Below are 25,546 nucleotides of genomic sequence, written 5' to 3'. Positions count from 1 at the left end.
CTAGTCACCTGTTCCTTCTCACTCATTTCTTATAGCTTGTCCATTCTACCTCTAATATCTTCCACCTACCACCTTTCTCTCCTATGTCTACCACTTTAGTTATCAATCAATCAATAAACTTTTACTAAGTACCTACTGTGTGTCAGACAGAACTAACAGTAAGATGACAAAAAGAGATAAAAAATACTTTCTGCCCTTAAGGAGTTCACAATCTACTAACTCAGGTTGTTACCAAATGGACTATTTCAACACTATCTTAATTGGACTTCCAGCTTCCAATATCTCACCACTTCAATCCATTCTCCACCTAGCTATCAAAATAACCTTTCTAACGTACAAGTCTGATCAAGTCACTCCCCTGCTCAGAAACCTTGAATAACTTTCTAATGTCTCTAAGAAAAAAAAATACAATCTCTTTGGCTTCATATTTAAAACACTTCATAAGATGACTCCCAATCTGCCTTTCCTGACTTACTTCGAAATATTTACCTTAATTCACTATTTGTTGTAGCTAAATCATATCATTTGTGGTCCTCTATAGCTGCACTCCATACTCTACCTGCCTTTGTGTAGACAAAGGAAGCCCTATATGAAGAGTGCTTATGTGTAGTGAAGAAGATGCCCTTGTATGGCAGAATAAATAACTTTAGGCTCTTTTCCCTTCCTTTCCCTTCTCCAAAGGAGACTTTAATTCCTTCCAGGGGGAAGCAGAAAGTTGGGGCCCAGTCTACTTAGCTCTTCTTACAGAAAGTGGGTCCCAGGCTAGAAACATATCCATCTGTCCTCTTAAATATTGTTAGTCTTGGGGATATGACAGAGTTCCATCTAACTTCTGATTGCCTTGTCATTCCTGGGGGAAGGGAGGCTCCAAAGTCAACATCCAAGGCTTGACCTTTTTCCCACCAAATACCAGTTTCACAATCAACACATTTAGCAAATAACAAAGAAATCAGATTTATTGAAATCATAACAAAACAGAAATTGAAAAAGGTACATTTATGAGAATATGTACAAGAGGAAAAGAGCTCTCCCTTTGGGAGAAAGATAACTCAGTTCCATCAAAGGTGTTCATTCTTACTCAAAGGGAAACTACCTCCATCTCTAGCAAGATAGAAATAAAGATATTATGGAGATTTCCAATTTCTCTCATGCTTTCCTGGAGCCTTTTCTTTCAATAATCTGAAGTGAAATTAGCCTCTTATTTTTTTTTTTTTTAAGCTTGAAGCCAGCTCAACACTCGACAAAGATCTGAAGCTTGACCAGTCTCAAAAGGAACTGGATCTGAAGAGTTCTTAAATGGGACGAGAACACTAGTGATCTCTCACTTCACAGAGCTTTCATCTATACTAATAGAGAGAAAGTTTCATACTGATGGACTTTGGGACAGAAGTCACATTCACATGATAGTGGAGTATGGAATATAGTACAGTTTGTACTTCATACTGGGAAGGTATTTCTCCTAAACCTATTCTTATAATCCCTGGCTTCCTTCAAGGTTCAATTCATGGGCTGCTTTTTATGGGAATCCTTTCTGAAACATCAAGGCTGTAATTTCTCTCATCTTCCTCAGATTAATACATTAACATTCACCTTTGACTGAGCCACACAAATACTAACTATGCCCAACCTCACCTTTGTTTCTCCATGAAGGTGTATTTCACAGAAGCCAATATAAAGAAGGTGGATGTTGCAATGGAGAGTGGGAGAGTGGGACTTGGCCACCAACATTTCCACCCTCCAGGTGCTGAAGTCAGGTTTGCAGAGAATGGCGCAACCACCAAATATTTCAGGAGCAGTGGATCTGTTAAAGTATCTGCCGTTTTTTTCTATACAGCTGTTGGCAATGAAGCTGTAACCCTGGGATGCTAGACATAGGAGCTAATAAATTCAGCTTGAAAAAGATTCCCTTAGAGAGCATCAGAAGGAGCAGATTAGGCTGAGGTCCAGCCTGAAGTCAAGGTGAATGCTTGAATTATAAAAATAATAACTGAATCTTTGGAATCATCTCCAAACTAATGATCATCACTTTGGGCCAGTCAGTTCACCAATGTGGTGAATATCTACTCTAAACCCTCTGTCCCTCACACATCCCTATGATTGGTTAGAATCAGAAAGGTCTCCAAACCCTAACCATGTGTATATATCCATCTTGAGTATCCCGGTTAGCTGCAAATACCTCTTCCTCCATGGAAGAATTCTTCAGTGTGACCCTACTTAATCCTGGAGTTAAATTGAGACCTCTCCCTTTCAAACTCCCCAGGCTCAACCTTTCATTTCTACTGCTTGTCCCATTCTCCTGAAGCCCTTCTTCTTGCTAAGAGACTGAAAAAATTAGCATGCTTGAAAAGTGGTCTGGTGTGTGATCCCCAGGGAAGTCATGTAAATTCTCAGCTTGTTTCCAAATTTATAAAATGAAAGTTGGGAGTCATCCTTTCAGCTTTAAATGTATGATCCTATATTTATGTTTACATTTTACTCCTCCCAGAAAAATATAAGCTCCTTGAAGATAGGTAATGTTTTTCATTTTCCTTTTTTATTACTACAAGATAACCTTTTATTGTGTCGTGGACCCCTTTGGCAGTATGATAAAAATTACAGAGCTCTTTTCAGAATATTTATAATGCTTTTAAAAGAATCCTTGCTTAATTGTCCATAATATTAGTGCTATCTCCACTATATCCTATATACATCTTGTTTATACATACATGTTTGAATGTCATCTCCTTCATTAGATTATGAGCTCTTTAAGAATAAGAATTCTATTTTGCCTTTTTTTGTATTCTCAGTACTTAGGACACAGTACCTGGAATACAGCAGACACAATAAATACTTGTTGATTTCCAGCATAAAAGAAAATAGGATTGCAAAATTTTTATTTAAAAAATTTTACTATAACATATAACTTTATTTAATATATAAAATTTTATTATTATAATATATAATATATTAATATGATCTATTATAAGAGTATAAAATGAAATACAATCATCAAAATATTTTAAATATTCGTGAAATAGTTACATATCTAACTACAGGTCTACAATAAGCCTATGATGGTCTGATAGAGATACCATATAAACTAAATTGCAAATATAATTATGATATAAGTAATTCCAAAGTGGTGATGAGTATAATATTTCTAAATATCTGCAACTGTAATACAAAATGAAAATATCCAATTTCTTTTGGTGACAAATTCACAAGTATTGCTAATTTCACTGTCTTTACTGGTTACATTCATAATTTTCTGTTAGGGGTTAGTGAAAATAAAGATGTGTTTTTTTTCCTCATTCAAGTTCATGGGTTCCCTGAAATATAGATATAAACTCTGGTTTAAAACTCTTGTCATAATATTTTTAGGTAGCAAAATGCTTACTGGATTGCCTTAGATTTTTTTTGTAATACTCCTCAATCAAATATATGAAAAATTAAGAAGACTGACTAATATTTCTTGGGTTTACAGAGGCTCAGTAAATTGGAAGTCATTCTGTGTAATCCTGTAAACAACTGTGTGGATACATATATTATTATGGTCCTGGCCCTGCTATGGTCCACTTTGTCCCAGATCTGGCAGTAACTACCATCCTTCCATGTCCCTTAGCCCTGAAAGAAAAGGAACATCTTTTCTTATCATCTTCATATATGGAGCAATGTCCTCTGTGCCCTATTTCAAATGCAAGTATATCATACTCCAGGGGGCATATTACTATTTCTTTTGGGGCATCTTAAAATTCTTTAAAACATCAGATATCTTTGGCCTTTCCTTCGCTCTTGGCCTCTGCATCCAAAGTGTTTTTTTGTTTTTTTAATGCTATTAAATTGTTTACACAATCTCCAATCCTTTTTCTCCTTTCCCTTTCCAGACCCTCATTACCACTTTTCTATAGTATCTTCCCTTCCTCTTATCTCTCTCATAGGTTATCTGTAGTAAAAAAAAAAAAAAAAAATCATGTTAAATGAGAGATGCCTGTGAGATTTGGGTCCTTTTAAGGCACAGTTGTTGGTATCAGTTTTAAAGATGAGCTCTTTTCTGTTTTGGGGGTCTCAGAGTGTGAAATACATTTTAATTGACTGAAAGTACAATGACTTCCCTCAAAAACATTTCTCTTCAAGCCATCTGCATGTAGCCTTTGAAATTGAGATTAGATAAGATAGTGTCTATGGAATAGGACAACATAAGGTAGACTGTAAGCAGGGGTCAGTAGACAGTTCATTATAATTGTTAGGAATGACCAATTAAGTGTCTGCCACATACTTTGCAATATATATTATTCCAAACTATGGGATTTCAATTCAAATTAACCGCCATCGCCAAGTTTTAGATGTTGCTTTTAAGAGGAAGTCAGGGAAAGTGACATCCTGGATAACGGGCAGGGTAGTCTAGCAACTGTTAAGGTGGACTAGATAACTTTGCAGGCCTCTTCCTGGTCCAAAGGATTCAACTCGGGCCACCAGTGCAATGCAGAATTCGCCCTTCTTCCACACCTGGAGCTTACGGAAACAGGTTAAACCAGGGATGGCGAGCCACGTGTCGAAATGAATGAGTTGGAGAATGAGCGACTTGCGGAGCAAAAACCTTTTCCAGGACTGGCCTTCTTGTCTGGGCTGAGGGAGGGGGGCCCGGTGAGACGTCCTAAAGAGCAGACTAACGCGGCTCTGGCCGGAGAAGGTACAGGTTGGGCGGGGAGAGCCGGCCGGCCTGGCCCAGGGAGGAGTGAGAGTACAGGAGGGGTGGGGGGAGAGGCGGGGCCGGCTTCCTTCGTCACTTGATAAAACGCCTGCTGGTCTCCAGAGAACAACGGGCTCTTTCAGCTGTTCGAGAGCGGGCTGCGAGGGAGAGAATCTGGACAGGGAGTACTGCTAGTCCCGGGGGGTGGGGCAGGGAAGCTAAACTAGAGAAGGAGAAGGTGCTAGTGGCGGCAGCAGCAGCAGCAGCGGCAATAGCAGAAGCGGCGGCGGCGGCGGCGGCAGCGGCAGGTCCCTTTCTCCTTTCCCTTCCCTGCCCCACCGTAATTGCCGATGGCGGCTTCTGGGCAGCCGGAGCTCCTTTTCTACCTGTCGGCGTGTCTGCTGCTCCGTTTCTGCGCCGCCTTTAACTTGGATACCCGGGAAGAAAACGTGATCCGCAAGATCGGGGAGCCCGAGAGTCTCTTTGGATTCTCCCTGGCCATGCACTGGCAGCTACATCCGCAGGACAAGAGGCTGTAAGTTCTCAGCCCGTGGTGTCCTTCCCTCCCCCAATCCCCCTCGCCCTTCACCACCATTCCAGCCCTGCCCAACCCTGTCCTACCCTCCTCCCTTCTCCTCTCCCCTCCCTCCGCCTCTGCCTGCAAGTGCCCTGGAGGCGGCTCTTTTGAGGAGATCCGGGGCACGTCCACACCACTGCGCGGCAGCCTGTCCTCTTCGCCCCACCCGTAGCAGCTCTGCCCCGCGGCTGAGCAGGTCCCTCCTAGGTGGGTCCCCAGATGGGAGCCGTGGGGGAGAGGCACTAGCCAGTGCTAAATGCGCTGCCCCTTGTCTCGGGACTCCGAGCCCCGGATTCAGACTTCTCCGCACGAACCCCCATCCTCTGGGGGCGGCGGCGGCGGAATCTAGAGAAGTACGGAGGACTCCTTACGTGGTCCTCTCCCGTATAGGGCAAGTGCCCAGGCGGCGAAGGCGGCGGCAGCAGCAGCACTTCTCTGATTTCCAACTTGCATCTCCTACCTCTGTTCTGTCCCCATTGCCAGTCTGGAGAGCTTACTTCCCTCCTGAGATTTTTTGCAAGCGTCTTTTTAGAGATTCATCTTTGCGTGTTCCATGGAGAGAAAGTTGTGTTAGAGAGATGCGGGTCTCCCTCCCAAAGCTTCACTTTCGTGTGTGTGCGTGCATGAAAGCATATGCGTGTGTGTGCAGGGGGAAAGTTGTATCGGAGAGATCCGAGTCTTCTCTCAGAGGTTCACCTTTGTATGTGTGTTGTATGCGCGCGCAAGGAGAAAGTTCTATCTGAGGGCTGCAGATTCTTCTTAGAAGTCCACGTGTGTGTGCTTGTGTGTATGTGTATGCGCGCGCGCATGGGTGTGCATGCGTGCACACGGGAAGAGAATTGTAACCTAGAGCTCTGGGTCTCCCTCTGAGCTGATGAAATCACTTGTGGAAGACACGAGTTTGCAGTCCGTTTTTGTGTTTCCTGTGGGTTAGGTCTGTGCGAGTCTTGTGAGGAGTAGATGGTACTTTCCCTGAGGGGGCAGAATGAAGTCTTTAAAAAACATTTTTTTTAAAGGCGGAGTTAACCAACCACCTGTTAGCGGGAATAGATCATCTGACAAAACAAGCTAAGAAACTAAGTGGGCTATGTTCTTTTCCTCTCTACCTCCCAGCGCGCTACCGCTGTGGCCCCCGGCAAAGCCTCAAGCCCCCCCCCCCCCCCCCCCCCCCCCCCCCCCGCTCCGTTTTACTGGTCTCCCCGCCCCCTCCAGAGGTTAAAGCAAAAGTCCGATCCGGGCTCAGTCTCTTGGAAATAAAGCGTGGAAAAGGGATATGCCCCCTCCCCCATCACTATCTCCAGCCAAGCCTAGGGGAGAGTGGTGGCTTACTTGGCCCAGTCTGTCTTCTCTTTCGTTCTTTTTAAGAAAACTTAACAAAATGTTGCTTCCCATAGGATCCAGTTTATTGGAAATCAGTGCGAGGCGGGTTTTTTTTTTTTTTTTTTTTAAACACTGCTGGAGAGAACTTAAAAACTTTTTGGGGGGGAGGGCTTGGTTGTGCTCGGCTTGTTACATTCTTGATCTGGGCTTGGAGGGTGGGGGAAGAAAAAGGAAAGAAACCACAAAAGGGTGTTTCCCGGCCCCCAAGGCTTTTAGTTGAGTAGAAGCCATTCCTGCACCAACAGACCGAAAAAAGCATAATGATGTTTCCAGGACGGAACCTTCTCCCTAGGAGAGGTCCATGGAATCGTAACCTTGTTAGAGAAGAAGGAAGAACTTAATGACTTAAGATGAGAAGATTGTAGTTTGCAAATACTCGTTTGGGGCTGACTCTTTAAAGAGGCTGCTCAGAATGCCATTTTTCTGTTACACCTGTTAGTGGAGCCAAAGCATTTTAACTGAGTGGAGGACTGAGGGATTCGGACACCACTGCTCAACTCCTGTAGAACTTCCTGTTAAGTTTCAAATCTGAAAAAAAAAAAAAAAATACAATTTGACCTAGCTGGTTCACCTTGTAGAGCTCTGAATCTCCAAAGGGCATGATTATGTAAAAGTGTTTGTCTGTATGTAAATTTGGAGCCTTAATGGTCCCAGCTAATCTCCAATCTGCCTGTCTGTAAACAAATGATGTGTGGGTGACTTTTTCCCTAACAAAATTTCAAGGCAAATTTGCTGACACCTAAAAATTCCCAATCAAGACAAATTGTAGAAAACATTGGAATAAGGATTCCCTAAATTTCCTTTTTTAAATTTGGTAATTAAGTCAGTTAATTACAGTCTCGGATATCTTTCATTTTCATTAACTGCCCCGAACTATTAGAGAATTCTATTCAGTCTATATTTAATAAATGATTGCCAAAGACAAGGCAGTTCTGGAAATATTGTGGAAATTGAGACAAAACTAAAATCAGTTACAGCTCTGTAGGAATTTAGTCTTCAACGTGGACACTTAAATGGTATGCAAAATGATAAGAATGATAAGAGCAAAGTAGAGATTGGACAAAGTACTCTAGGGAAATTGGAGGAGAGAGAAATCACTTTTCTCCACTGGGGGAGCAAGATCAAGGAAGGTTTTTATGATGGCTATGGTGTCTGACCTAGGCCTTGAAAAAAAGGTAATAGATGAGAAAAAAAAAGTGAGTTCCAAGCATGGAGAGTACCTTGGGGAAATGTTGAGACTCCAGAGAGCATGATGAAATGGGGAATTGCTTGTGATAAAGAATGAGAGCCTGAACTTGAATAGTGGGAGTGTTAATTGGATACCATTTAAAAATATTTTGAAAGTAGGAGCAACAATTTGGCAACCAGTTAGGTGAAGGGAGAGGGATAAAAGAGAAAAAACAAAAAAAGTGATTCTGAGATTTTGGACTGGAAGGATGGTAATAACATTAACAGACACGATAAAGTCAAAGAAGGGACAGATTTGGGTACATAATGAGTGAGGAGTTAGTGGTACTTATAAAATGAACAAGTTTAACAGGCAGTCACCTTTAAGAGTGGAACGAAAATGATAGATTGGGCCTAGAAATCTAGGAATCATGTGCTTAGACTTGATAATTGAATCCATTTGGATAAATAAAGTTGATAAAGAAGATTGTAAAGAAAAAAGAGGATCTAAGATAGAGATTTAGGGATTAATCATATTTGTGGAGCAGGCAGAGAATGATAGGAAGGATGCTAAGAAGTGGTCAGGACCAAGAGAGATGAAACTATTCTAAAGTATGGGATGATCAACAAGTGAAATGATTCTAGGGAAGTAAAAAAAGGATCTGAAACTCTTTGATTTGTTTGGATTCTGGTTAGGGGTAAAAATATGAAGTACTTGTCTTATAATCAAGTGAGAAGCAGCTAAGTCAAAGGAATGCACTTCTTAGAAGCTGACCTGAAAGTTCGAGAAAGTGAGGAAGTGTCTGATTCCTAGAATGTCTAAAAAGGAAATAATAGGATCTGCTTATGAAAACTACTCACTTTTTTACCTTCAGAGCTGTGGATATATTAGGATTTTAAGGCCTGGGAAATTCATTTTATTTTTATCTAATATAAAAAACTCATACCATTTTACAATAGTTCTACAAAATTATCAATTACTTCTAATAGAATTGTGTGTAGGAAGAAGAGTTTGCTCACTAAGGGATGCAGAACCATCTTTTGGTCTCAGCAAGGCCAAGCTGCTTGGATTTAGCGAGCTGCTTGCATTGCTATATCTAGTAGTAATTTTGGGGGAGCATCTTTATTTTGCAAATGATGAAACGAAGCTATTCTTAAGTCAACATAACAAAAAAAAAAAAAAAAAAATAGAGGACTAAAGGGAAGTGAAGGGGAAGCAGCCAAAGGAAATGCACCTGTGATAGAGCAAGCCTAATTTTATAAGCTCTATCCCATCATGAGGTGATAACTCTGAGAGGCCATCCAGTAAATTGTGAACCAGAATGAAAATGTATTGCTTGAATTTCAAAAATAGGTAGTGATTGAATTATCATAAATTCCAAATGTCGAACAAGTGGGCATGTAAAAAGAAAAAGATCTGATTTTTAGTTAGAGCCTTAAATAGAATTATATTGAAAAATGTTCTATCTCCGTTACTAATATCACTAGTGTTGAAAACAAAATCCTGATGGGGCCAGGTGCTCTCTATGGGGTCTAATTGTTGGGGATCTTTTAGATGTAATCATAAAACATGAGCTTTTCCAGATTAAGTTCCATGTTTTAGGTTTTTATTTATTATTTTTTTTTGCCAATTCCTAGATAATATGTAAGTAGAGGTATAAACTTTCTTGTTCTGAGTATTACAGTGAATGCTTTGTTGGGAGGTTTTAGATTAATGCTGCAGGATCAGTGAATTCTGTTTTGGAATTTAGATAGATTGATGAAAATTTCTATACCCTTTCTACTCCAGGCTCAGACTTTGTCTTCTTATATAGTGCTTTTTAAAAATTGAGGACTGCCAGAATGGAAAATAAAAAGGATTTTGGTCTTTAGCTTAGTGGTGTAAAATAAAAACTTATGCCTTTCTCAGTCATTTATTAGCTGTTTCTTCTTCCCTAAAAGAATAATAATAATAAATAGCAACTGCTTCACAAACTTATGGCAAGAATCAAATGAGATAATATGTATAAAAACATTTTGCAAATCATAAACCATTTTATAAATATTAACTTTTTGTCATAAGTCAGTTCTTATCCCCTCATTAGAGAGAAAAGGAGGAGATGAGAAAAGAAGAATATGAATAGAGGTGTGAGGAAGAAAATAAAAGAGGTGTGTGGCTTGGATTTAACCTTGTAGACCTGGAAGGGACTTTAGAAATTTGCATTGATCCTGTAATTTTGCCTATGTGAAAACTGAGAACCAAACAAATTATTTGCTTAGTATTACCCACTTAGAAATGGCAGAACTACAACTTGAGGTTTTTGTCTTCTTAAAATTGTACTGTTTACAATCGAGTCAAATTGATCCAATTACTTTTTAATAATCATTCAATCTATTCATACTTAGATGGACTTGATTTTATCTGGAGAATAAAGTAAATATCCCAGTATGCCATTTCTTTGTGATCTTTGTACATTTTTCCAAAAAATCTTGGAAAATCTGCTCACTGGCTAGAGGCTTTCCTCTTATTCTTTTATTTCTGGGTAACTGTACAATTTGGGAGGTCTATCTGTTGTCTGTCATCCTTGTTACACAATTGGACCACTTCCTTTTCCAGTCATTTCTTGGTAATGTCTTTTGACATAATTTCTCTACATAAGTCATTGTTGGTAACACGTTACAGCCTGCTTAGGCGTGCCAGGTGTTTTTACATTGCTCTTTGTATCATTAGTAATTTTGAGATCATAGTGTTCTTCCAGTTATAGCCATCCACCATCACTGAGAAAATAGTGGTTTTCATAAGATGAGCTTTTGAAGACCAAATAAAGATCATTTGGATCCATTAGAACCACTCTACTATCTTTCTATTGAGGCTCCTCAATTCTGGACTCAGCACCTTTTTCCATGGGCAACTCTTGACTAAAATATATATTTTTAGAGGAATTCTAAGGGTTAGGTATTCTGCTATATCTCACAACCTATTCAATAAAAGCTTTTCGTCCAGTCTGGATAGATTAGTTTCCTTTGCATTTTTACCGCATTTACCCAGAGTCCTGTAATACTTTAGGGGTCTCAGCGGTAATTCATCATCTACATTTATGGTATACAAAACAACAAAATGTTGGATTGTAAACTCCCTGAGGGCAGAGACTATTGTCTTAAACTTTGTAAATGTTCCATTTAGTGTCTTGCACATTGCTAGCATTCATCAAATATTTGTTGAATGGATGAAGTAATGCTTAGGCTTTTTTAGGTTTAATATTGACTTAAAAGGTTGTCTTAGTGGTTTTAAGTGGTATTAAGGTTTAATGAGCCTACCTAGTCAAAATTCCATTGCCTGACATTGAAGGCTCTCCATTAACTGGTCCCCACCCCACCTTATTAGTTTTATTTTTTATTTATAATGTGCTATACTCTATGAGCAAAGTGGAATTGAGTTATTTACTGATGTGAAATAAGAATTAGTAAAGAAACATTAGATACACAAAGTTTAGAGAATCCATCCCAGATGTACATATGGACTATTTATGCCCAATCTGTGGCAAAGCTTTCTGAGCTTGTATTGGTCAGATCAGCTACACTAACAGTTAAACACACTAACTTATATGGTGATATTATTTTGGTCCTCTTTGAGAACGAAGGTCCAACCAACCAGCTTTATTTTATATAACTCTTTGTCTTTATACACTCTACACTCCAGCTAAATAAAACTACTTTTTTTCCTCCCTGACCAAGCCTTTGGGACTCATTCAAATATCATTCTTTTGTCAAGCCTTCCCCATCCTATTAGATGACAACCTAGGACCCCACATAGCATTTTTGTTTTGCATCTCCCTAATGCATTTATGTTTTGGGTTTTTTTGTAGGCAATTGGGGTTAAGTGACTCGTCCAATGTCACACAGCTAAGAAGTGTGTTAAGTGTCTGAGGCCAGATTTGAACTTAGGTCCTCCTGACTTAAGGGTTGGTGCTCTATCCACTGCGCCACCTAGCTGCTTCTGCATTTTTTAAAGATAGAATTATCTGAGTATTGATGTTATTTCCTCTTGCTAAGCTTCATGAGAGTAGGTAGAATTTTAAGTATTCATGTATTTCCCCTGGTTAATGTTCTGCTGTGACATATAAATTTATGTATTGAATTGGTTATTGTCAATAATTTGCTTAGATGAATTTTCTAAGTCTTAGAACAAAATGATGATGGGCAATAATAAAGTAGAAAAAGTTCTGATTTAGAGTTAAGAGATGTGGGTTCAGATCTAGCCTTGTTACTTAATTCCTCTGTTATCCTAGACAAGTTCTTCTCTTTATAATTGCTTTAGTTTCTAAATATGTAAAATGAGGTTTTGGACTAGATTATCTCTTGCAGTTTGAATTCTATTATTCTATGGATAAGGATGCATTTAAAAACAGATTTTATCAGAATAGACAATAATAATTTAAGGGACTTGGAATATTGGGGGGGGGAAGGGGGAATGATCCCACCAGTATATGTTATAGGCTAGTCTTCCTAACTTCAAGATCAGTTTTATCCACTATATCAAGGTGCCTTTTTGAAATTTGAAAACCTTGATTAGGTTTGTGTTTTTGACCATGAGAACTGTTCTTGTGAGAACTTACTTGTGAATACCATTAAATGCTATATTTAAGCTTTTTAAAAACAGAAGAGTGCTATATTTGAGTACTATATTTGGAACTATGTGTGCTACGTGTGCCTAATGCTTTGGGTACTGTAAAGCTGCTTTAAGTGACTTAGAGGGTTTTTTACAAAAGAATTTCTTGTTTCTAGAGGCTTATATTTGACCATAGAATTTAAGTAAGTTGAAATAATGTCTTAAAGTCTGTAATCCTCCTTTAATGTTTAAGGAGTTGTCATTCCTGGAGGCAGAGGGATGGACTTGATGACATTGGCAAAATGCCTTCAAGCCTATGATTCATCTTTATTAGCTCTTCTGGTAAGACATGAATCTATGACTGGAAGGCAAAATATCTAGACGGTTGAAGACATGAAAAGAGTCTCTGTACTTGGCAATTTTGGATTTCTTCTCCTTTTGAGGGTTTGCCCTCTTTCTTTCCCTCTATCACTGTTTCTTTTCCAGTGTACGTGTGTGTACTTGGGGGGGTAGGGTAGGAGTCCTACATGCTACTTCTTGATTTCTGACATAATTATAATGTGTTATTTATTTTTGCCTTAGTTTAAAAAAAGGGGGGGGCAGGAGAAGAATGAGTTTTAGATTTAACAAAAATTTGTCAGGCTTTCTTATATTTGGTTCCCCACTTATGTAGTTTGATCTATTAAATTGTACCAAAGGCTAGTGTTTAAGGGGCCAGACTCTGTCTTTGTCCAGCCTAAAGCCCACAAACCTGAGCCAAGTCAGCTTTTTTCCCCATCATATAAAATTTTGCCTCTCAAAACCAAGTGGGGATCAGATTAGTGTTCAGGAAGAGCCTGTGAATGCAGCAGATATTTTGTTGTGCAAAGTCATCTTCAAAGAGCTGGAACCCTAAACCTTAATAGTGAAGAACCAAGTTAAGGAGGATAGAATACAATAGTGTTTTCCTAACTATTTTAACTACACTTAGCGTGAATTATTTACAGTCTAATAGGAATCAGTTCATTTGAGAGTTAAAGTAGATCAGTAAGCTAATGAGATAGGAGAAGGTTTAGGATGATAGCCTGGAGGGGTAGAGGGGACCCCAGAGTCATGAAAATGTAATCTGTCTTTGAGGCACCTGTAGTATAGATTGTAGATAATACCGTCCTCTGATCTGTAGTCTTTTTTTTATCATTATTGAGTGTTAAAAACCCCATCTTTAAACACCAGAATGATCTTTTCATTGCAGTGATCAGAATAAATAAAAAATACAGAAATTTCCCAAAGCTGATAAAGCCCAGCTACTCTCTCTTCTGTACTAAGCATGTTGTCTTATCTGAATTACCTTTAAGTATGTGTGTAATACTGGATTAACTCAGTGGATGGTAAATTCACCTCATGTTTGGACAATTGATTTGGACAATTCTATTCTTTATCTACTTTGTTTTTTCAGTGTGAGGGATGGATTTATAATACCAATGTTGAGCACAGTGGCTGGCATATAGTAGATCCTGAATAAGTGATTACTCATTTAAATAAATTAAGCCCAGAGTGCCATGAGGTATACTTGATGAAATCCATGTAAGAGCATCAAACAGCTGTGGCTTGACTATTACACTTAAACCTCAAGGATATCTGGGAGGATAAGCAGACTTGGCCATGCCATTTCCTTTGTACCCTTCCTCAGTAGAATAGGTGTCTGGATTCATTACAGTTATTCATTGTATGCACCAAAGCCCACTGTTATAGATTAGTGTACCTTATTTTCCTTTTTCTCCCCGCTTTTTGGATTGGTTGGAGGGAAAGATAGATGTTTGAAGGGATGGCAATGATGACAATTATAAATTCATACCATTTATCTCAGTGTTAATTATGTAGACACAGCCATTACTCTATTCTGTTTGGGGTTTGGTTATTTTTAAAGGCCCATTTTCTCCTTTTTAAGGTCCTATTCTACAATCTTGACTTAAACACTTGCAGAATCTCTGATTTTATTTGGTGTGAGTATTACCTCTGTCAACATGTGTGACCTTTTGTAGATGGTTTTCGGAATGTGGCTGAATATTTTGCCACTTTTCAGCTAAACTTCAAAGTGCAGGTCCATTGGAATAAGATATTCCATAGCAAATATCACGAAAGAAGTAGAAGAAAAATGTCTTGTAGACTTTTGATAGTCATTAATAATGGGAATTAGTATCATTTGGTTTGTTTTCTGCATTGAAGACTAATTTGGAAGAAAGAAGATGAATGGACAGAGTTGTGTTGTGATGAAGTTCTTAGATTTCCCATTATCATGAAGGTGGAACTCCCATGGAGAGGAATTGTACTGTGGCCTAGCAGAATTCTTAATAAAGAATGCTAGCTGTCATTTTTCTTCCCTAGTTGCCATGCCTTCTCAGCCCTGTGTCAGAAAAGTCCCTTTTCCCTCTCTGGGAGGCACAATAAGTCATTTGCAAGCTAGTGCAGTTATTCTAAAAGACTGATAAAAATTAAATTTCCCCATTTTGTTTCATTCATTATATTTTAATCTAATGTCTTATCTACTATCGAGCTCAATTTAGTCACTAAAGAAATGTTGAAACTTCCTACAGTTGGGAGATATATAGAGGTTTTGAAACATTTTTCCCAGTAAGAACAAGTAATATTTATCATGAAACTGGAATTTAAAGGTAAACAGTGATTGCTTGGAATTAATTAAAACCAGCTAATTTTTTAATTTTCTTTTTTTTATTATAGCTTTTTATTTACAGAACATATACAAGAACAATTTTTCAACACTGATCCTTGCAAAACTTTCTGTTTCAAATTTTCCCCGTTTCCCCATCCCCTCCCCTAGATGGCAAGTAATCCATTACATGTTAAATATGTTAAAAGATATTAAATCCAATATATGCATACATATTTATACAGTTATCTTGCTGCACGAGAAAAATCAGATCAAGAAGGAAGAAAAAAACCTGAGAAAGAAAACAAAAATGCAAGCGAATAACAATACATAGGAAACGTGAAAATGAAAAGCAGCTAATTATTAATCAGTCCCAAATAGGGACAAGTTAGATGGATTTCTCACAAACACAGTTCTCTTTCAAATTAGTAACTGGACTGATTACTATCTAATTATCTTCTCCTGTTTGGCTCCTCTGTGTAGAAAAACCCGGCACAACAATTCATAGTCAGTTTACCAGGTCAGAAGGTTGACATTTGTGAGAGTAAAATGATCAGCTAGAGCATTCAGCCGTCAGTCCAGTTTCTCATTTCAATTTTAACAGATCTTCTCTAAAATGTAATTTCTTCCTCCCTTAACCTTCAGATAAAAAGTAGAGAAAACATTTGTTCTGTGAGAGTGTTGAGAAAAATAATATCTGTGTGTGTGTGTGTGTGTGTGTGTGTGTGTGTATTTGTGTGTATTTTACAGCATTGCTAGTGAATGTTACTTTTGGAACTGAGATTTTGGCATCTATGGCTTGTAGATACTATCATCATCAGGCTAAATTCCAAACACACATAATGATGTTCCAGAAAACTTTGTGCAGTTTTTTTTTATTAAAACTTTTTATTTACAAAGCATATGCATGGGAAATTTTTCCAACATTGATCCTTGAATAACCTTTTGTTGCAAATTTTCCTCTTCTTCCCCCCACTTCTTCCCCTAGCTGGCAGGTAGTTCAATATATGTTAGATAATTTTGTGCAGTTTTAAGTTACTTTTTAAAGCTTATATGTGTGTATGCATATATATGTACATACACATGCCTATATGCACACACATAGTAGCCACCCTTGATGGATTGTGTGAAAAATAATGTGTCATGGTAATATGGAGTAGCCCTTAGGAATAATCCCTAGAAAACACTTGTTTTCTATTGTATAGCCTTTTCAGCTGTAATTTAAGACATATTCATGCTATTGTTTTTTAAGTCTTGATAAGGGAAGTAAATAAGCAGGAATGTTTGGAAAGAAACCTGTTTGCAAAGCTAATGACATGATGAATAATAAAGTCCTTGGTTAATGCTTGTGCTTTTTTTTTTAATAATAACTAATATCTGTTGTGACTGTAGCCTCAGTAGTGTCTAATATCTATTCTTAGTATAAACTTCATTTCAAATGCAAGTCTTTTGAAATGTATGTCTTCCTTGTTTTCATTAAAAATAGTGTTTTAAATTTTCAAGTCTTCTAAAAGGTTTTAAGTCCATCCATGAAGCAAAAGTGAATGCGTGAAAGATAAATTAATAAGTATTTATTAAGTACCTCCTGTGTATTAAGCACTGGAGATAAAAAGACAGACTTCAAGGAATTTGCATTTTATCAAGAGAATCTGTATAGAAATTTTCAGGATGGACTCCTCTACTTTCCTTCCCCTTTGCAGATTATAATCTTCACATCTGATTTGATGGATTAATATGAAATAGCTAGAGTTTGCGTGATTTCTCCAGGGATTGCACACTTTGGTGTCAGAGGCAGGATTTGAATCCAGTTATTCCTAACTTAAAGCTTGACCTTTTATCTATTTTATCACCTAGTACCTGAATCAGAAATGTCATGGACCACAATCTCTTGGGATCATATCAAGAATCTGAAGACTTCCTGTCATATACATCCTTCTTAAAATGTTCCCTTTTGCTTAGTTGTAATTAGCGCTTATGATAAAACAAAACTTCTTGACTTTTATTCAGAAAATCCCAATAGACTAAAAACCTAACAAGGGAATAGTACAAAAAGAGGTATAATGCCTGTGGTTTATGATAAAATATATGGATGTTGTGAATCTTTGGGAATTCCAGGCAATTGCCAGAAAAAATGAATGGACATTTAAAAAATGTACCTAGCCTATATTGAATGTTTTCTTATCTTTTGAAACTTAATCCTAATAGGTTTTACTATAGAGTTAATATCTTTCTACCATTCAGTTGATAATGCAATGTTGTTGTTGTTGTTTTGATAGAATGTAAACTCCTTAAGGGCAAAGGTTTTCATTTTTTTTTCCCCTTGTATCTTTGACATCTAGAAAAGCACAGTACATACTTTTAAAAAATTATTTTTATTTTGTGGAATAAAAGATGCATTTCAATAACATAGTATAATAAAAAAGATGATTGCACATGAAACTATAAACCTATTATATACAACTTACTGTTTCTTCCAAATAAATAACATTATTATCATACTTTTTTCCCCCTTTTTTTCTTCTGTATTCCCTACCCCTGCCCTAGAGATACAAATAATATCTATTTGTTTATTTATATTTGTAAACTTATTCTGTACATACTTATATTTTCATTTATTTCTCTGGATGCAAATAGCATCTTTCTTGATATGTCCTTTATATTTAATCTGGATTTAATTTATAATAGAATAACTTAGTTTCTCAAAGTTGTTATTAAAACAATATTGTTATTAATATATACACTGTTCTCTTGTTTTATTCCTTTCATTTGTCATTATTTCATGTCTATCTTTTTATGTTTTTCTAAGATCATTGAGCTCATCATTTTTTGTTGCATAGTAGTATTCTACCACAGTTCAGCCATTTCCAATTGACAGCCATCCCTATAATTTCCAGTTCTTTATCACCACAAAGAGAGATTCTATAAACATCTTGGTTCATATAGGTTCTTTCCCTTTCCCCTCATCATCTTTGGAAATAAATCGAGTAGTGATATTGTTGGGTCAAAGGATATATTTTGTTTAAAAACTCTTACTTTTACTTTAAGTAAGTCGTACATACTTAATAAATGCTTATTAATGAACTGATTTGTAGTTCTTCCCTTATTCTCATAAATGCTAAGGGAGCATTTTGAGAAAAAAAAAGTCATGTCTTATCCTTTTCCCTTGGTTATGTAGCCTCCAGTTCTACCAATAACTTCTATCACAATCTCTGGGTTAAGGTTAAAATTAACTACCACAGGATTTATGGTCATGGCCAAAAGCATGGGATTGAGATCTCTTTCATTGCAGGAGAACCCTATAACATGATGGGAAATGGGGTAGAATCAGGTAACTTCTAGCAATGGAAAAAGTGCCATGGTAACCCATCCTTAGTATTAAAGATAGGAAAATGAGAAAGATAAGAAATGTGTGCTTGAAATAGGGGAAGAGAAACATGACCATGGAAATGATTATATTATATCTAAACTCCCAGGAACTTAATAGTTCTATAATTAAATTCTCTTAGTATCATTCTTTTTTCCTGAGAATGTGATCCAAATCTATACTGTTTGACTTGTAAACTAAAATAAATTATCAAGTTCAAATGAACCCAGGAGATATGCAATCCCCATTGTATTTATGGATTGATTGCCTTAAAGCAAGTTTACGGAATTGGGAACTAGTAGTAAAAAAAAAAAAAAAAAAACTATAGTTATTTTTTTTTTTCTATTTCAGCTGATTCTCTCCAATTCTGCTATCTTCTTACCGCATCATGTTGATTGCTACCTTGTTTATTATAAGGAGAGCTGTGTAAACCTCTGTTCTAAAGGGTACATGTAATCAGCTCTTTGTACATATTACACTCTATCCTATTACATAATAAATGAGGTGACCGCTAAAGAAGTAACTTGAAAGAACTGATAAAAATGGAAGGGAAATGTCTTTGAGATAATACAGGAACATGAGTCATAGATTAAGAAAGGTTAAGAGTTTCTGATTTAGCACAATCCCATCATTTTACAGTTGAAGAAATCTGATAAGCCTAGTGACCAAGTCAAGGCTACAGCCTGCTTCTCCTGACTCAGTGTCCAATGTTCTTTCTGCTACATTAATATTGTTATTTAAAAAAAAAAAAATTTTTTTTTTTTTACCTCCAGGGTTCCTTTGATCAATACCACATGACTTCATATTTGATAATTAATACATTGCTTTAAACTGAAGGAATCAGAAATTTTACATCTTTATTCTCATCATCATGTTAATAATTATCAGCAGATGGGAAGCACATTGGCATAAAATGGATTAAATTCCTAACCTCAGAAAACCTACTGACTTATGCTGGATGTGACTGGGTTTTCTTTGCATTGATATGGGTAGAACTTCTATCAGGATCATTTTACTCTGATGAAATCATAAATTTAGAAAAAAATTGAGTATTTTTATTATTATTCAAATTATTTTATTCTGTAAATTCTACATCTCAAGCTAATCATTCTTCAAAAAATGAATAAACCACATTTTTGTATTAAAATAGAAACTCTAAAATATCCTTGAAAATCCAACAAATAAGTTTACGCGTGAACTGAGTATCTGCCTCCCACAGTTGTTCAGATACTGATTCATAAAAATTTAAGATCATTTTTAACATGTCAAAATATTGTATACTTTATAATATCCAAACAGTGTAGATATATAGAGAGCTTCCTAGTAGAAGAAATAAAAACCACGTGGTAACAAGATGAGGTACATGGCATTTTCATAGTACTCTGTGCTACTGGAATCTTTCTTCTGAAGATACTGTTTGTGTATCTACGAAACTGGAGCTTATAAAATAATAATAATAATTTAGCCTAATAGACCTGTCATGTGCTAGACACTGCGTTAATTATATTGCATATAATATCTCATTTGATCCTCAGAACTTCTTTGGATTTGTTGTTGGTATAAGATAGAGCAACCAGCCTGCGTTCAAATTCAGCTTCAGATAGTTGCTAGGTGGCTCTGAGGATAGAATGCTAGTTCTGTAGTCAGGAAGATCTGAGTTTAAATCTGACCTCAAACACTAACTAGCTGTGTGACCTTGGGCAAGTCACTTAACCCTTTTTGCCTCAGTTTCCTTATCTGTAAAGTTAACTGGAGAAGAAAATGACAAACCATTCTAGTATCTTTGCTAAGAAAACCCCAAATGGGATTGGGAAGAGTCAGACACAATTAATCCACTAAACAATAAAAAATAGCCTTTGGGAGGCAGATGCTATTATTAACCTCATTTTGCAGATGGGGAAACTGAGGTAGATAGTACTTAAATGACTTGTTCAGGGTCATACAGCTAGTAAGTAACTTTTTAAGATCACCAGACTGCTTTAATATGTCATTGCACATAATCATCACAAATTTCCCAAAGAGGTAGATTCTATCTTTTTACTTTATGGTTGAAGAATCTGAAGTCCAGAAAAATATAATTACTTAGGATTGTAGATTTAGAGCTCAAAAGAATTTTGGAGATCATCTCTTCTACATTTTTTAGATAAAGAAACTTGGACTCAGAGGCATGAATGATTTGCCTGAAATCCCAGAAGTATTGAGTATTAAGTTGCAGTGCCAAAATTTGGACATAAGTCCTTGGATACCAAATCTACCACTCTTTCTCTTGCATTGGTAGTAATAGTCAGGCCAGATTGAGATTTCTTTTCCTTTACACCAAGGACTCAGTCTTACTTTATTTTTTTCTCATGGATTCCTTTGGCAGTCTGGTGAAGCTCGTGGGCCCATTTTCACAATAATGTTTTTAAATATGTAAAATAAAGTACATAGGATTACAAAGAAAAATCAATTATTTTGAAATACACTTACCAAAATTGGGGGAGAGGGGGGAGAGACAAGTTCACAATCCCCAGGTTATTAAGAAATTCTCTATTATACTAAAGGCAAAGTGTATCCTCTGCAATAGATGTAATATAACAGATAAATAGGGATAATGTCTTCTGCAATAATCAGTACAATACCTTGTATGTAGTAGGTGTTCATTAAATATTTGTTGATAAAGTCATGTTGTTTTTAATAGTGTCCGCCTTTTGTCTCCCTACTAAATTGTAAATTCCTAGACAGCCGAAATGCTATTGACTGCTCTTTGACATCCCTCCTGTACGTAGTAGGCACTTGTTGGAATTGTTCTAGAGTGGAAACAAAAGCTGTCCCTAAAAGCCCAATTTGATCTATCTGTTTATATACCAAAATGCCTCTTGAAATTTGCTCACTCTGTAGAGGCTCAGACTTGTTTCACATTGCACTCCCAGGTTCTAGTGGAGGTTTTGATATACCAGGAGCATATTTACAGGTGAAAGTTCAAAAGGAAGCGCATTGCACTGAGAATACCCAAATTTGGCAACAGCTAGTCCCAGTAGGTAATAACTCTCACTGGTATGGATGGCACGTTCTTTCTTTGTTTAAATATTTTTCCCCCATAGCTTCCTTCAGGGCTGTTTGTATTAGTCCATTTTATTTAATAGTTTTTGGGGGGTTGTTCTGTTTTGCTTTCCATTCTGTGACATATTTCCATGGTTTGGCCGTCCATTGCGATCCTGTGATACGAAGTTTTACACATTTGCCTTACTCTCTCCACTTGTGTTTTCATTATTCCCAAATACTATATTTCTACAGTGGAATTCTTGCCTTTTCATATGGGGTTAGTGTGCCTAATTTCATATGCCAAGAATAATGCTTTAATTAATTTTTTTGCATCAGGTTTAGAAAATATTTGCTGAACAGTGAAGCACAAGGACATACCATTTTGAGTTTTTATATATACAAACAAGGTACTTACTGATAGAGATGATAAAGAAAACAATACATGGAATAATGCTGTTAGGAAGTGCTATTTCTGAGGCAGATAGTGACTCACTGAAGACAGTGCTGGGCCTGGAGTCAGGAAGATCTGAATTCAGATCCAGACTTAGACTAGCTTTATGACCTTTAAGACATTTAACTTCTATTTAACTAAATCCACTGGAGAAGGAAATGGAACACCACTCTATTACCTTTATCCAGAAAACTCCATGGATATATGATCCATAAAGTCATGAAGAGTCAGAAGTAACTGAAGAACAATATTTTCTACATTTTACAAAATCCCAGATTTAAAGTGTTACTTATCCATTTGTTTTACAGATGGGGAAACTGAGGCCTAAAGTGATGAATTTTGTTATCCCAGTTCACATAGGTAATGAGTGAGTTGTAGAATCAGAAATTGGCCACATCTTGTCTGAAAATGGAGAAAATTGATGACAGTAATCATCTCAACTCAACAAATGCTTATTAGCTGTATATTGGGGAAAATACAAAGTTCAGGTGAAAGATCTACTTAACATTGTATAACTTTGGGGCCCCCAGTCTTACTAAGCTGCACAAAAATATTTGACACTATTAGCTAATGGTTGCAAAACCAGATTGGTTGTTTTTATTTCTTTTAAATAGATTTTATTGATTTTTTTTTTTTAATATCTCTGTGATTTCCCCTGTGTCCTTCCTCCTCCTTCTGGAGAGCCTTTTCTACAACATGCAATTTTTTTTTTTTTTTAAAGGAGAAGAGAAAAGATGTCAGCAAAACCGATCAACTCATTCATTGAAAAGATCTGATTTTATATGCAATGGTTCACATCTCTGGATCCCACTTCAGAAAAGCATGTGTTTGAGATAGAATTATCTTCAGATTCCTCTTCTTTGAACCCACACTTGTTCTTTATAATTTCATGACTTTTCATTGTTCATTTTTATGTGGTGGTGGTTCTTTGGGTTTAAATTGTTATAGTCACTGTACACTTTGCATTGATTCATGTAAGTCCTTGCATAGTTCTCTATATCATATTATTTCTAACAGCATGATAATATATTCCATTACATCCACAAACCACAATCTGTGGAACCATTTCCCAATCAATGAGCATTTACTTTGTTTCCAGTTATTTGCTACCGCAAAATGTGTTGCTGTAAATATTTTGGTGACTATGAAACCTTTCTTTTTGTCAGTGATCTTCCAGTAGTAGAATCTCTGGGTTAGAGAATTTGGACATTTTAATCACATTATTTGCATGATTCCTAATTGTTTTCCAGAATGGATATGCTAATTCACAATACATTAGTAAGGCATGTGTGAGTGTTTATTTCTACAATTCTTTCCTACCTTTTGTTATCTTTGCCAAATTTCTGGGTATGTGATAAAACTACTGAGTTATTTTGATTTGAATTTTTCTTATTAATACTGATTTGGAACTTTGGAAGATTGGTTAGCAATGCTATTATTATTACTACTACTGATTTTATTCTGATTTCATTGATTTCATCAGTATAGGGAACTCTTAGATGGTGAAACTTCCTTTACCAGTTGCAAGTAAGTGCCTTTTCTGCAATTCAGTCTTACAGAGTTGCCTAGAGCTTAAGTGGTTTGAGTCAGGCAGCCATGAATGAAATGATCTGCCCAAATTCACTCTGTCAGATGAAGCATCTGAGGCAGAATTTAAATTTACTTCTTCCTGACTCCCACATCCAACTCAGCTCATTATTGCTATTGGCCTTTCCCCAATATTCCCCCTAAATTCTAGAAGGGTTTGTGGGGCCTATTGAACACATTTCCACATCCATTGTGAATACTTTTCTGACTGAAGAAGCAGCAGAGTTCTTAGCAGAGGGCTCTATTGACTTATCATCATCCTCAGTGCTCCTGATTGAGTAGGCTGCCCAACCGAGGCCTTCCTGGGTTGGCTTTGGCTACGTCCCAGGCATCAAACCAACACCTGAACCAGTTGTCCATCTTGGATAGTTACTGAGCAAGAGGGGCTCCCTCCTTCCTACCATCTCATTGCCTTATGCAGAAACCAAGGTCTTTTCAAACTTCCTTTTCTCTCTGTCATCCCAGCAGTGACTCAGTGTATGAGCCAGGGGATGAGAAGAATCAAGCTTTCTTTTGGAAAGTTGCTATAGGCTACTTAGCCGACTGATGATATTTTAAAATGTTTTGACAAGAGAATTACTTATAAATGAGTGCTTAAATTTTTTTTTTTAAAGCTTTGAATCCCATGCTGATTTTAAATGGGAATGATTCATTCCCTTCTAAAGAGAATGCAAGGGGAGCTGTCTTTTAGGCTCTAACCTACGTTGAGAGTTGCCTTTTAAGTTCCCAGATCCAGTTCAATTTAACAAATGCTTATTGAAGGCCTGTTGAGTAAGGGGGCCATGCTTGCTGGGGTACAAAACTGGGTAGAGAGAGAATGAGGGGGAGAAATGCAGTTATTTCTTGTATTAAGGAGTTTATATTGAGGGACTAATTCAAGGTAGAATGTGATATGCATAAAAGAGGTAATTTATTGTTTTTGTATTTGTACAATTGTAACAATTGTATTGTTGTTTTTCAGTCATGTCTGACTCTCCATGACCTCATTTGGGCTTTTCTTGGCAAAGTTACTAGAGTGGTTGCCATTTCCTTTTCCAGTTCACTTTTCAGATGAAGAAACTGAGGCAAACAGTTAATTGACTTGCCCATAGTCACACAGCTTAGTATCTGAGGCTGGAGTTGAGCTAAGGAAGAAAATTTTCCCTACTTCCAGCTCTGGCCATCAATCTCCTGTGTTATCTGGCTGCCCTAAGGAGAGGTCATAGAATCATAGAATTTAGAACTGGAAAGGCTCTTAGAGATAATGAAGTTTAGTCTCCTTGTTTGACACATGAGGAAACTAAGGTTCATAGAGTGGGAAAGAAACTTAGCTCAAGATTGGATGTGAAACATGTCATTTCATTCCAGTTCAAGAGCTCTTGGGCCCTTATACTGTTGATTTACAGCATACATGCAACAATTGAGTAGGATGGGATTATTCCTCATTCGCAATCTGGGGAAAGTCTTTGTGAAATTTATGACTTGAACTGGGAAGAGAAGGAAGGAAAGAAAGAGAAAACATGAATTAAAAAAAAATATATAAATATATATATATGTTTTCATTTATTTTGTTAAATATTTCCCAGTTAAAATTTTTTTAAACATTCATTTAAAAATTTTTGAGTTCCAAATTCTCTCCTTCCTGCCCCCTTGAGAAGGAAAGCAATATGTGTCAGTTAGATAAGTGAAATAATACAAAACATTTCTATATTTATCAGAAACATGCATGTATTAAACACTTTCTATATTTCAGGTACTAAGTATTTTATATATAGTTCATCTGATCTTTTCAAACTCCCTGTTTGTGGGTGCTATTATTATTATTATTATTTCTATTTTATAGAAGAGGAAATTAAGTAGCTAAGAGGTATAGTGACTTGCATAGAGTCACACAAAATGCCTTGAGGTTATATTGGAACACAGGATTCCCTGACTCTCAGTCTTTGTTCTATCCCCTATTTGCCATACCTGCTACCCCCCTCCCCACTAGAAATTCAACATCTGGTACCATACATTGATTCTTTGAGATGCTTGGATGTATGAAAATAATCTTTGTAAATTCAGGGTCACCTGTGTACCATGTTGAAACATGACTATTGAGGGCTTCTATTAA

At 36.9% G+C, this 25,546-nt stretch overlaps 1 protein-coding gene across 3 annotated transcripts in view; it reads left to right on the top strand.

The window, feature by feature from the left end:
• The first annotated feature begins 2,971 nt into the window (after positions 1-2,971).
• Positions 2,972-25,546, top strand: part of ITGA6 (integrin subunit alpha 6) — a 102,898-nt gene continuing 80,323 nt past the window's right edge. For all 3 annotated transcript variants that reach the window (XM_051991054.1, XM_051991056.1, XM_051991055.1), the window contains exon 1: positions 2,972-5,204. In XM_051991054.1, coding sequence (XP_051847014.1) covers positions 5,020-5,204 — 185 coding nt within the window. In that variant the 5' untranslated portion in view covers positions 2,972-5,019. The remainder of the gene's footprint in view (positions 5,205-25,546) is intronic.

The sequence above is a fragment of the Antechinus flavipes genome, chromosome 3 (genome assembly GCF_016432865.1).
Source record: "Antechinus flavipes isolate AdamAnt ecotype Samford, QLD, Australia chromosome 3, AdamAnt_v2, whole genome shotgun sequence".
In the NCBI taxonomy this organism is placed as follows: Eukaryota; Metazoa; Chordata; class Mammalia; order Dasyuromorphia; family Dasyuridae; genus Antechinus; species Antechinus flavipes.
Note: the sequence above shows the minus strand (reverse complement) of the source record. Positions and strands in the feature narration are given on the sequence as shown.